Below are 14108 nucleotides of genomic sequence, written 5' to 3' on the forward strand. Positions count from 1 at the left end.
TAAAAAAATGTCAATTACTATTCAGAGTGAAAAGTAAGGATCATTTTATGCCCCTCTACAGATCCCATTCCGAAGATATAACACTGTTATTTTGTTAATATACACAGATTTTGTGTTGCTTTCCACATCTGTGTTTTATTTTATGTTACAAAGTTTTATTGTTTTTCAATGAAAAGTATTTTAAGAAAAGTCGTTTACACCTGCTAAATTTTCATCTGCTAAGGATTGCTCTAAGGGGTGTGTGTGTGTGTGTGTGTGTGTGTGTGTGTGTGTTTTCCTCACATAAATCTTATGGATACTTATTTTCTTTCTTTTCTCCTTCTTATTTTGAATGTAACTGCTGCTACTCATAGAGGCTTTCACAAAAGGGATGGATTTAATTCTTCCTAGGATTAAAAAAAAGAGGGTTGAGTTCAGGTGCTACAGAGGTGCTCACTGGGAGAGGAGAGCTGAATGGGTGGCATACCTTTATTTTACTTCTTTTTAAGATTTTATTTATTTTTTTCACATTTTTATTGAAATTCTGCTTAGTTAATACCTTTATTCTACTTCTTACTGATCTCTTTTATCACGATAGAACAAGGAGAGTCCAAGGCAAGTGTGCAGTAATGCTCTTGAGTCTCTGTTGCTCCTTCTTGCATTTACCTCGAGACATGACCAAAACAGTTCTGCCCCAACTTTCTTCTGTTCAGCGATCATCCGGAAGCTGATGGTGGTGGACTAAGCAGCCATGTCTCTGGTGACAGAGATCAGTGCTTGGCGAACTAGAGCTTAGCTAAATGTTGCTAAATAAACTCCAGTACTCAAACGTAACTTAAAGTGACTAAATCCTACCTTTTATAAATTCATTTCTCAATTTTAAACATTCTAATGGAAGATGGAATTTGACTTTTTTTTTAAAATCAAGGTTGTTGTTTTTTTTTTTTCCTGGTTTGTCATTAGGACTAGTCTTCTAAACAGGTTACTTAAAGTTATAAAATTATATCATGAATTATATTTGTATTGGCTATGACACACCTGGTCATATATATGAAGGAACTCTTTTTTTTTTTTTAATGTTTATTTTTGACAGAGAGTGTGAGTGGGGGAGGGGCAGAGAGAGAGGGAGACACAGGGCCTGAAGCAGGTTCCAGGTTCCGAGCTGTCAGCACAGAGCCCAACGTGAGGCTCAAGCTCATGAGCTGTGAGATCATGACCTGAACTGAAGTCGGACGCTTAACCGATTGAGCCACCCAGGCGCCCCAAAAGAACTCTTTTTTAATATGATGAAGTGAGATAAAATAGAATGCTTTGAATTAAAAAAAAAATTTTTTTTCAATGTTTTTTTTTTTTTTTGAGAGAGTGAGAGACAGAGTGCAAGTTGGGGAGGGACAGAGAGAGAGGGAGACACAGAATCTGAAGCAGGCTCCAGGCTCTGAGCTGTTAGCACAGAACCTCATGCAGAACTCAAACTCACAAACTGCGAGATCATGACCTGAGCTGAAGTCGGACACTTAACCGACTGAGCCATCCAGGTGCCCTTAGAATACTCTGAATTTTAAAAAAATTAGACACCGAGATTCAGAAAAAATAGAAATTAGTAATAGGACTTTCACTTTCCTCAGTGCTCTCCTCAAAAACTTCCAGGTGACAGACCTCTAAGATTTGGCCCTAAAGAACAGTCTAGAAAGTCAACCAGATATTTTATTCTTTTTTTTTTTTTTTTTTTTTTTTTAAATTTTTTTTTTAACATTTATTTATTTTGAGACAGAGAGAGACAGAGCATGAACAGGGGAGGGGCAGAGAGAGAGGGAGACACAGAACCGGAAGCAGGCTTCAGGATCTGAGCCATCAGCCCAGAGCCCGACGCGGGGCTCAAACTCACGGAACGTGAGATTGTGACCTGAGCCGAAGTCGGACGCTTAACCGACTGAGCCACCCAGGCGCCCCAGATATTTTATTCTTAAAATGGTTGCTTATTGTGATAGTCAATAATAAAGCTTTGAGAGCCTTCTAAATATCTAACAGTTGCAGAGCATTTAAAAAATGATAAGTTATGATTTTTTTGAGAAAACTATAAAGTTTTTGTTGAAAAACAATACTAGAGATGAAAGTATACCTAGATAAATGGAAATATATCTCAGGTTCATGTATAGAAATACTCAGTGTCTTAATAATGTTAATTTTCCTCATGTTACTACATAAATTAATTTCGATAGCATTGATAATTATCATTGGGCTTTCTGCTGAATTTGAGAAGGTGATTAAGAAATTTATATTGAAGGGCGCCTGAGTGGCTCATTCAGTTAAGCGTCCAACTCTTTTTTTTTTTTTTTTTTTAATTTTTTTTTTTTCAACGTTTTTTATTTTATTTTTGGGACAGAGAGAAACAGAGCATGACCGGGGGAGGGGCAGAGAGAGAGGGAGACACAGAATCGGAAACAGGCTCCAGGCTCCGAGCCATCGGCCCAGAGCCTGACGCGGGGCTCGAACTCACGGACCGCGAGATCGTGACCTGGCTGAAGTCGGACGCTTAACCGACTGCGCCACCCAGGCGCCCCAAGCGTCCAACTCTTGATTTCGGCTCAGGTCATGATCTCAGAGTTCATGAGTTTGAGCCCTGCATCAGGCTCTGCGCTGACAGCTGTAGAGCCTGCTTGGGATTCTCTGTCTCCCTGTCTCCGTCTTTCCCTCCCCACTCATGCACTGTCTCTTCCAAAATAAATAAACTTACTATTTTTTTTTTTTTGTAAAGAAAGAAATTTATATGGACAAGGGCAGTAATAGAAAGGGTAAATTTGAAGGACAGGGTAGAAAGACTCGTCCTACCAGGTAACAAAACTTACTTGGTAGTAATGCTGTGGTGTAGATACAAAGAAATAGACTCGTGATACAGAGTAAACAATCCAAAAAGAGACCAGACCATATATGGAAATATAATAGATAGAGAGTAGCATTAAAAAGGATGAATTCTTCAGTAACAAGGGTGATGAGGCAATTTGAGTTATCTACATAGAGGAAAATTGGATTTCATTTTTTGTATCCTACACATCCCGTATCTTTATAGGCCCCTCCAGGCAGAGTAAATCCTAAATGGTGAAAAGCAAAGCTGCACGAAGAAAATACAAAAGATTCTCTTTATGATTTTGGAATGAAGACAGTTCCTCCTTCTCTCCTTTCTGGCTCCTCTACTTCCCTCTCTTCTTCCTTCCATCCCTTTTTCCTTTGCCTCTTTCCTATATTCTTTCCTTCTCCCTTTCTTCCATCCTCCCTTCCACACTTCATCCTTTTCTCTTACTCTCTACTGCTTTCTTTCCTTCCTGATTCATTCACTATGTCCCAAAATGTACCTAAGTGTGGGATTATTTCTTCCATTTATAAGCTGTTATCTATCAGGTAAGAATAAGTGTACCTTTATGTGTCTGTGTATCTGCAGTTACAAATGACTTCCTTTTTTCACGTTTAATATTTTGATACATATATAAGATTGTAATATATAAGCAATAGTGGGTCATAATTAAAGGAACACCTGTGAATTCATCAACCAATTTACAAATAAGAACATTATCATTATTACAGCTACTTTCTGTTCACATTACCCTGCCTCCTTCTGGAAATAACTGTCATTTTTTTTACGGTTTTCATTTATGTATTCTGAGAGAGAGACAAAGAGAGACAGTGCAAGTAGGGAAGGAGCAGAGAGAGGGAGAGAGCATCCCAGCAGGCTCCATGCTACCGGTGCAGAGCCCAACACGGGGCTCGAACTCCGGAAACAACGAGATCATGAGCTGAGCAGAACCGAGAGTCAGATGCTTAACCGACTGAGACACCCAGGCACCCCTAGAGATAACCATAATTTATAAGTGTTTGTTATCCCCTTTTATTATGTAGTTTTATCACGTATGTATAGATCAGTGAATGGTGGATTGTTTTCTGTTGTGGAGTTTTGTAATAATAAATCATTCTAAAAAAACTAAGCCATAGAAAGGTTAAAGGTACATTCATTTTTTTGTACTATAATCAAAAGAGGGTTAGCGTTCACAGTATATTCAAGAACTTCTACCGTTCAAAAAGAAAAAAACCAAACTACGTAGTAGGAAAAAAGGCTACAGATACAAACATAATTCACAGGAGAGGAGACACAAATAGTAAAAAATGTGAAAACATATTTTACCTTCCTGGTAAGATGAGATAAATGAACATGAAAACTAGGGTCTGGGGCGCCTGGGTGGCTCAGTCGGTTGGGCGTCCGACTTTGGCTCAGTTCATGATGTCGCGGTTCGTGAGTTCGAGCCCCGCGTCGAGCTCTGCGCTGACAGCTCAAGAGCCTGGAGCCTGCTTCTGCTTCTGTGTCTCCCTCTCTCTCTGCTCCTAACCCACTCACATTCTGTCTCTGTCTCTCTCAAAAATAAATAAACATTAAGAAAAAATTAAAAAAAAAAAAAAAAGAAAGAAAACTATGGTCTGTTCTTTCACACCCATCAGATTGTTAAAAATTTAAAGAGTATTGGTAAATATGTGACATAAAGAGGAAGAGAATTGATACACTGTTGATAAAAGAGCAAATAGTATACTGGTTACTGCAACCATTTTAGAGACCAATTTGGCAAAAACAAGGTTGAAAATGCAATCCTACTCCTAATTAAGTATGTCAGAGAGACCTTACATGTGTGTATGAGAAGACCTGTAGGAAGATGTTTCTTATAATATTTGGTAATGGTGAAATTTGGTCACAGTCCCTACATGCCCATCATGAGGCACCTTCAAGTTAACGATGTGGTTCTCTGATGGGCTATTGTATACAGCAGTGAGGCCAGAGTAAGTGTCAACGAGATTGGCTCTCATACATGTACAAGAGAGTGGAAACGCTTCTTTTCTTTTCTTTTTTTTTTTTTAATTTTTTTAACGTTTTTATTTATTTTTGAGACAGAGAGAGACAGAGCATGAACGGGGGAGGGTCAGAGAGAGGGAGACACAGAATCTGCAACAGGCTCCAGGCTCTGAGCTGTCAGCACAGAGCCCGACGCGGGGCTCGAACTCACGGACCGTGAGATCATGACCTGAGCCGAAGTTGGCCGCTTAACCGACTGAGCCACCCAGGCGCCCCAACACTTCTTTTCTTAAAAAATACGTGGAATAGGATTCAATTTATGTAAAGTTTCAAAGCATATATGCTGATATCATGTTAAAATGTTATTTGGGGATACAGAGGTTTATAGTAGAACTTTAGAGAAATGCAAGAGCTATATGCTTGAAACTTAAGAAATACACTTTTATTTTTTTATTTTTATTTTTTTTCCAATATATGAAGTTTATTGTCAGATTGGTTTCCGTGCAACACCCAGTGCTCATCCCAAAAGGTGCCCTCCTCAATACCCATCACCCACCCTCCTCTCCCTCCTACCCCCCGTCAACCCTCAGTTTGTTCTCAGTTTTTAAGAGTCTCTTATGCTTTGGCTCTCTCCCACTCTAACCTCTTTTTTTTTTTTTTTTTTAAGAAATACACTTTTAAATAAATAACAAATGGTCAAAGAAGAATCGTAATGGAAACTAGTAAACATTTTGAATTGAGAGTTTATGAGAATACTACATACATTGAAATTTGTAGGCTGCAACCAAAGAGTACCTAGGGGAAATTGATAGCCTTCAATGTGTACGTTAGAAAGGAAAAACTCCAAATTAGTTAGCTAGGCATACATCTCAAGAAGTCACCTCAAAGAAAGCGAATTTTAAGAACTACTATTAAATATTTGATGAAATAGAAAATAAACATACCTTAGAGCCCATCTGATGAGATTATCGGGAAAGAAAAAACAAAGGGGAAAACACAAGTAACCAACATCTAGAATAGAAGAGAGGATATGCCAGTCAGTATTTCTGATTCTCTCTCGCCGGCACTAGGGCTTTTAAACCCTCAGAGGGTCCACTAACATAGTATTCAGGCCTCCTACGTCCATAGAAGAAGGGCTCACTGGGCTTCTAGTTTTGGGTAGAAGGATTGGAGAAGAGGGTCCGGAGAAAGAGGGAGAGAGAGAATCCCAAGCAGGCTTGGTGCTATTGATGTGGAGCTCTATGTGGGGCTCAATCCCACGAGCTGTGAGATCATGACCTGAGCCAAAATCAAGAGTCAGATGCTTAACAGACTGAGCACCCAGGTGCCCCTCTTTTTAACTTTTCTTAAAGTATTTTTCTAAATTTTGTTTATTATTTTTAAAAATTTACATCCAAATTAGCGGATAGTGTAACAATGATTTCAAGAGTAGATTCCTTAGTGTCCATTGCTCATTTAGCCCATCCCCCCTCCCACTACCCCCCCCACTACCCCTCCAGCAACCCTCAGTTTGTTCTCCATATTTATGAGTCTCTTCTGTTTTGTCCCCTTCCCTGTTTTTATATTATTTTTGTTTCCCTTCCCTTATGTTCATCTGTTTTGTCTCTTAAAGTCCTCATATGAGTGAAGTCGTATGATTTTTGTCTTTGACTGACTAATTTCACTTAGCATAATACCCTCCAGTTCCATCCATGTAGTTGCAAATGGCAATATTCCATTCTTTTTGACTGCTGAGTAATACTCCGTTGTATATATATATACCACATCTTCTTTATCCATTCATCCATCGATGGACATTTGGGTTCTTTCCATACTTTGGCTATTGTTGATAGTGCTGCTATAAACATGGGGGTGCCTGTGCCCCTTCGAAACAGCACACCTATATCCTGTGGATCAATGCCTAGTAGTGCAATTGCTGGGTCGTAGGGTAGTTCTCTTTTTAGTTTTTTGAGGAACCTCCATACTGTTTTCCAGAGTGGCTGCACCAGCTTGAATTCCCAAGTTTTCTTAAAGTATTAACTGATGGGAGTTTGTCAAGAGAAATAAAACATACATATGCATATACATGTGTGTGTATACGTGTATGTATGTACATGTTGGCAGATGAAGGCATAATTATATGCAATTGACCTAAGTAGACACTTAGAAACCCCAAGAAAATTGAAAAACTATCAGAAACAATCTGAAAACTAAATAAGATGGCTGCCATATTGAACAATACATTTTATGTGACAGTAACTATGTAGAAAATACTGTAGGAGTTCTGAGTGAAAATAACATTGTATGAACACATTTAATTTTGCTCCCTGCTTACCTCCATGAAAACTATGGCAAAGGGTTTTTTTTTTTTAAAGCATAAACCCATGGAGAAAAGAGGAACAATAGAGAATAAAGCACCAATAAAGCCATGGAAGCAGTAATCCAGGTAGACAAATGATAACCTACCAAAGAGGACCATATCCTAAGTCAGTGGGGAGAGCTGAGAATTTTCCCAAGTTATACCACAGAATAATCAAATGGCACAGAAGCAGGAAGTCCATAGCAGTCCACTTTGGATCCGTACCTGCTCACAGCCCTACCAGATGACCCAGAGAGTGGTGAGCCCAGTGTCTTCCAGACCTTGCTCATGCCCTCACCCTTGGATTTCACCAGAAGAGGCTCTTGGAACCTGTGACACAGAGACAGGTTTATTTTTTCCTGGGAACCTTCTTTTAATAGTAACAGCATTGCTCTTATGCTCATGCAGCTAGTTTTATTCTTGCTACTGAGTTTTCAAAAGCCAAACTTGTTACTGTTTGGGGTATACACATGGGTGGTAAAACTATAAAGAAAAGGAGATGATAACCCTAAAGTCAAGATAATGACTGCCTGGGAGTGGGACATACTAGCTTCAGATGTATTTGCTTTATTGATAAAGTTCTCTTTCTTACTCTGGTTACATTTTATATATATTTTTTAATTGTAATGAAAAGATCCCCATAACAACAAAACTCTCAGGGTGCCTGGGTGGCTCAGGCAGTTAAGTATCTGACTTCGGCTCAGGTCATGATCTCGCGGCTTGTGGGTTCAAGCCCCGTGTCGGGCTCTGCGCTGACAGCCCAGAGCCTGGAGCCTGTTTCAGATTCTGTGTCTCCCTCTCTCTCTGCCCTCCCCTGCTCGTGCTTGTGTCTCCCTCTGTCTCAAAAAAATAAATAAACATAAAAGAAAATTAAAAAAAAACCAAACTCAAACAACTGGAATGAATTTAACAAGAAATATTTAGGATCATGTAAAGGAATCATTAAAACTTTATTAAAGATAGGAAGGAGGGGCGTCCGGGTGGCTCAGTCAGTTAAGCGTCTGACTTCAGCTCAGGTCATGATCTCACAGTCCGTGAGTTCGAGCCCCGCATCGGGCTCTGTGCTGACCGCTCGGAGCCTGGAGCCTGCTTCGGATTCTGTGTCTCCCTCTCTCTCCTCCCCTCCCCTGCTCATGCTCTGTCTCTCTCTGTCTCAAAAATAAATTAAAAACATTAAAAAAAAAAAAGATAGGAAGGATACGCAGTAAATGAAAGATAAAGATATATCCTATGTTTAGATGTGTATATTACATTTTCTGAAACCATGCATTATGTTAATTATATTAATCTTCTAAAATTAATATTCATTTGCATTTTGAATAAGATTTTCCCTCCTTGAGGGGCACACAGGCTTGATCAAAATGATACTAATATATCATCTAGGAAAATTAATTGCAAGAAAAGGGAAGTAGGTACGAGGAAGAAAGGAATAGATATTGGAACACTTTTTTTCAATGTTCGTTATTTTGAGAGAGAGAAGGGGAGCACATGTTGGGGAGGGGCAGAGAGGCGGGGGGGAGGGAGAGAGAAAGAATTCCGAGCAGGCTCCATGCACTGTGTGAAGCTCAACTCAGAGCTTGATCTCAGGACCTGAGCCAAAATCAAGAGTCGGACGCTTAACCGATTGAGCCACTCAGGTGCCCCAATATTCGAACATTTTCGAAGCTACAATAAAAATAAGATTTTAGGGTAGTAGAGTAGAACAAAGAATCTAGAAATAGACCTAAAAACACATGTGAGCACCTAGCAATGATAGCACTGCATGTCAGAGAAGGAAGCAGGACCTAGAAAATTTCAGCCTAGCTCCCTGCCTTGGCAAAACATTCAGATAAACGGAGATTTTTTTTTAAAAAACAATAACCAAAAAGCTTCAATAAGAAACCGTGGATTAATTTATGTTTTTGTTGTGATACTTTCTTTTTAAACAGATATAAAACCCAGATGCCATAGAGGAAAAAAAGTGGATATATGTATTTAAAATTCTGAGTGGAAAAATAATATTATAATCAAACTCAAAAGATGACAAACTGAGGAAAAATCTTTGCACCACAAATGGAAAGTTACCTTAAGTGACAAAGATCTTTTATAAGTGAGAAGGACTAATAGTCCAGTACAGACAAGACAAAGGATTTGAGCAGGCATTTTGCAGAAAAATAAATACGAAAGGCCAGTAGACATTAACAAAACGTTTACTCTCTTGCAATTAAAGCAGTGTAAATCAAAACAGTGGGATATCATTTCTCATCTCTCACTTGGGCTGATCATCTAGAAGTTTGTTACTAACTTGAGTGAAGGTATGGGAAAACACGGTGGCTTTGTCATTGAGGGCAGCGTGAAATGTGCAGTTCTGAAGAACAATGTAGCTTTACTTGGCAGCATTTTAAGTTCAAGGACCTTTGGAGTTAGCTACCCCACCGCTGGGGAACACCGTGAGCACTCTCCAAGTTTACCAGGGAAGACATAAAACATTGTTTATTATGGCTTTGTTTGTAGTAGCAAAGCAGGCAGGACACGGCCCTGGGCACCATGTGGAGATTAGGAGTGGGATTGAAGCTTGGTCCGTACTCTCGGTCAGGCTCTCAGTTGAACCATGGAGGTACAGAAGAGACACCTGCCACCCCGTGTGCCTCCCCGTATGGACTGGCAGCTAGAGGCTACGCGCTGCCAGCCCGATGGGGCTTCTTCCTTTCTGGGGCCTCCGGGCTGCCAGCGGTAGCCCGGGTTTCTGCCCGACCAAATGGACTTGAATTCCTTCAGAGCTCGCCATTTTTGCTGCCGAAACCTGAAGATTGGCTCGGTGGCAGTGAGAGCAATAGAATTTACTCAAGAGTAGCTAACATCACAGATTAGCTATAATACTACCTCAGTGGCCTGGCATCCTCAGCAAAATGGAGCCTTTATATCTGGTGATGAAAATGGACCTGTTTCCCATGTGAACACAAAAGCACAGGCTGAGCACCCAGCCCAGCCGTGAGCTCTCAGAGGGTCACTGCTCCCGTATCCTCCCCGCACAGTACTCTGTTCCTGGCCACTGTCAGCGAAGATAGTTCAGTTGCCACGTCAGACCTCAACTTGCAGAGAGCTTGAAAGCCTAGCCCACAAAAACTCTGTTGAGCAATGCTACCTGAGCCTGGGTCAGTCACTCTTCCTCTGGCAGGCTGAGGCTGCCAGGTTATCCACCCTGCTGCGCCTACAGAGCTCGCCCCACTCCCTGGTTCCACGAGTAGTGGCAGATGGGTGGTATTTGAGTAAGTGAGTCTCCGGGGAGAATCTCCTCCCTCTCCTCCCCTTCCGTCAACTGGGAGAGAATGAAGCATGCTGTTCTAGGGTTGTGCGGCTGATAGGCATGAGCTCGCGGTATGCAGCCGCCTAGATTCTAGGGTCCTATATTCACAGGGGCACACAGCTTTCTTGAAAGTGGAGTTCAGTAGGGAGTTTTGGTGGGGGGCTGGAGATCCAAAGGATTAAATTCCCCTCTCATATCTTATTAGCAGCTTGTCCCCCAGGTTGACAAAAGATCTCTATTTGTTTCCACAAAGTTATGCATGCAAGATTGGCTGCCTCTGGGTAGGGTGTAATAAAGCAGGTTTTCTACCACTAGAGGTCTCAGAGACAGGGTCCTCTCTTCATAGGTTTTGGTCAGTGTCCTTGTTTATGGGGAATATTCCCATTCACAAAAATGCAGTCTAGTTTTATTTATTTTGAGGGGGAGAGAGAGAGAGAGAGAGAGAGACACCACGTGAGTGGGGGAGGGGCAGGTAGAGCATCCCCAAGCAGGCTCCATGCTACGAGCACAGACCCCAGTGCAGGGCTCGAACCCACGAAACCACAAGATCATGACCTGAGCCAAAACTATGAGTCAGACGTTCAACCGACTGAGCCACCCAGGCATCCATCCCTCCAGTCTAATCATCTTAATGTAGAGCCTCACCACAGGCCTGCCTGTCTCCCTATTACTGGGTGCAGGGATATCTGTTTCCCACCCCGGGAAAAGAGTGTGGCCTATGCCCTATTCAGTGACTGGTGGCCTCATCAATGTGGTCCTTCCTTCCTCTTACCCAAAAGCAGGAACGTTGTCAGCCCTTTTCTCTGTGGATGTAGAAAGCCTGAATTCTACATTAGTGTAAAGGCTTTCAACCCCCCAGTGCTAGATAGAATTAGAAATACTGGTTGGTAGGTTTTTGGATTTTTTGGTCTTTTTTGAGGGAAGGAAATAATGTATTCTTTAATAGGGAACTGGTTTAATTATAGTATGTCCATGCAGTGGTGTAGATTATGTAATTCTTTAAGAATATCCATATCTTCTGGTATATGGAAAGATCTTCTAATGCAATTATTCATTGATTAAAAACTGTGTAGTTGTGATTGTAATATATCCCTTTTGTGTAAATATATTGGTATATATATGTATTAATAGTTTCAGGAATAAGCCGTAAGGGAGTGTATTTCTTATTGGAGGGCATATGGGAAGGATGGCACGCTTTTGCCTTTTTCTGCTGTTTCATTTTTCCTGTTACGGAATTGTTACTGATTTTTGTGAACTGGGGTTATCTGGGTTGTGGGATTATAGCTAACCATTCTTTGATTCTAACTTCCTGACTTGCAGTACTGTATTTTTATCTTTTTAATGTATTTTTCAAAGTTAAGTGCAGTTCTTTCTATTCATATATTCTTAGGTTACACAGAATGACATCAATTGAAAGAGAAGAGAAGGAGAAAGTCAAGAAAAAAGAGAAAAAACAAGAAGAGGAAGAAACGATGCAACAAGCCACGTGGGTAAAATATACATTTCCAGTTAAACATCAGGTAATTTTTATTATAGTCTTTTAAAATAGTGTTAGCCATTTCTGAGGCTTGTATTCTGCAACTTTAGGTACTTAAATTTTGTTTTGCTTTTGGCACAGCCTTTTATTTAATATAGTTGGAATGAAGTAAGTCTTTCTGGCGATTTCTATAAGCAGAGGTTTGTCTCGGTAGAATGTAGGTGGGCTATTAGACTCATTGGTTGAAATTGTTCTAAAACTGTAAAAATTGCGTTACATTTTTCATATTAGAAAGGGGTCTCGTCAGCCCTGGCACAACGCAGGTTTGAATTGCATGGGTTCACTTACAAACAGGTTGTCTCGCTAAATACAGTATAGTACCTGTAAGTGTATTTTTTGTTCCTTGTGATTTTCTGAATAACATTTTCTTCTCTCTAGCTTACTCTGTTGTAAAGAATGTAGTATATAGTACACGTAACATACAAAATATGTGTTAACTGACTGTGTTATTGGTAAGGCTTAGGTCAACGGTAGGTTACTGGTAGTTAGTTTTGAGGGAGTTGCAAGTTATACGTGGAGTTTTGACTGCGTGGGGGCGTCAGCAAACCCCCATGTTGTTCAGGGTTCAGCTGTCTTCAGTTTTTTCATGAATGTGTGATTCCTGTTGAAAATAAAATTGATTGGTAAACGTATTTGCCTGACTGTGGATCTTGTTTGGTAAAAATGTATAAAACCACGTATGTTTTATAAGCATCCTCATTCTTGTTTAATCAGAGTGTTTTCATTCACACCAGGTTTGGAAACAAAAAGGAGAGGAATACAGAGTTACGGGATATGGTGGTTGGAGCTGGATTAGTAAAACTCATGTTTATAGGTTTGTTCCTAAATTGCCAGGCAATACTAATGTGAATTACAGAAAGTCATTAGAAGGAAGTAAGTAATTGAAGTTATTTTTCCTGTATTAATGTTTCTGATTTGTACTGTTTCTTACAAAATGAGGTTTACTGACCATATTTTAGATGAAAGTTTTCTCTGAAATTTTTAACAGAACATGGCAAAACTACCAATGTAGTTGGTATAAATTCTAAAATAAAAAATTCTAAAAAATATAAATTCTAAAATATTCTAAAACAACCTTTATTCTCAGGATTGTGATACTTAGGGTTTCAGTTAAAGAAAGAGGCTAGAATAGGACTTGTTAAAAAAAAAAAAAAGAAAACAGGTCTCAGCCACCTAGTTGTTTTTCTGAAATCTTAAATTCAGTATTACTTGACTTCCTAAGGAGCTACATATCTGGTAACCTCAGCATTGTGGCACATAACAAAACCAAACAGCAAGTAGTGGAGAATTCAGTAACACTTCCACATAAACGAGGTATTAACTCAATTTGTGCTACTCGCTAACAATTTTATTAGTATTTAGAATCACAGAACTCTAGAGGGGAACTACCCTACTAAGAGACTATATATATCTATATCTATAGACTATATACATCTATGTCTATAGATATATATAGATATATAATTTTTTTAATGTTTTATGTATTTTTGAGAGAGAGATCACGAGCAGAGGAAGGGCAGAGAGAGACGGGGGGACAGAGGATCCAAAGCAGGCTCCGCACTGACAGCAGAGAACCCAATGCAGGGCTCAAACTCATAAACCATGAGATCATGACCTGAAGTCAGACGCTGAACCGAAGGAGCCACCCAGGCGCCCCAGGAGACCATACGTTTTGAAACTCACAGCACACGAGCAGATTATTTCACGGAGATACTAAGTGACGTACAGTTCACACAGGGATAGAATCCTGACTGGAATCCATGTCTCCTGGCTTCCGTTGTCCTTTTTGCACACTACATTGCAAGATCTCCTTTGTAATCTGAGCAATTTTCAAAAGTAGTTGTGCTTGCTATGCAGTGTAATTTGCTAGTCTTTGGTGCAATGTGTTCTTTCCTAAAAAGCCTAGGTGATAGTAGGTACTTGGCAAATATTAAATTCTATTATGATCTGATCATATCCAAGCAAAATGTACATTTTGATAAATTCTGAAAGACGGTCACAATTTTTTTATTGCCATTTTGTTGCTCCAGCCGCCCATGTAGCACTTAGAATTATAGAGAGCTCTGTGTTTACTTATGTCTGACCTGCTTTGTCTGTGTAGTAAAATCCAGATTATAGGGGCGCCTGGGTGGTGCAG

The 14108-nt window shown here is 40.0% G+C and overlaps 1 protein-coding gene across 14 annotated transcripts in view; it reads left to right on the plus strand.

Moving 5' to 3' along the window:
• BPTF (bromodomain PHD finger transcription factor) overlaps nt 1-14108 on the plus strand; it is a 147856-nt gene that overhangs the window by 77667 nt on the left and 56081 nt on the right. For all 14 annotated transcript variants that reach the window (XM_058703799.1, XM_058703797.1, XM_058703803.1 and 11 more), the window contains 2 exons: nt 11825-11954; nt 12706-12844. In XM_058703799.1, the coding sequence (XP_058559782.1) occupies nt 11825-11954; nt 12706-12844 (269 nt within the window). The remainder of the gene's footprint in view (nt 1-11824; nt 11955-12705; nt 12845-14108) is intronic.

Source organism: Neofelis nebulosa, chromosome 16 (assembly GCF_028018385.1).
Source record: "Neofelis nebulosa isolate mNeoNeb1 chromosome 16, mNeoNeb1.pri, whole genome shotgun sequence".
NCBI lineage: Eukaryota > Metazoa > Chordata > Mammalia > Carnivora > Felidae > Neofelis > Neofelis nebulosa.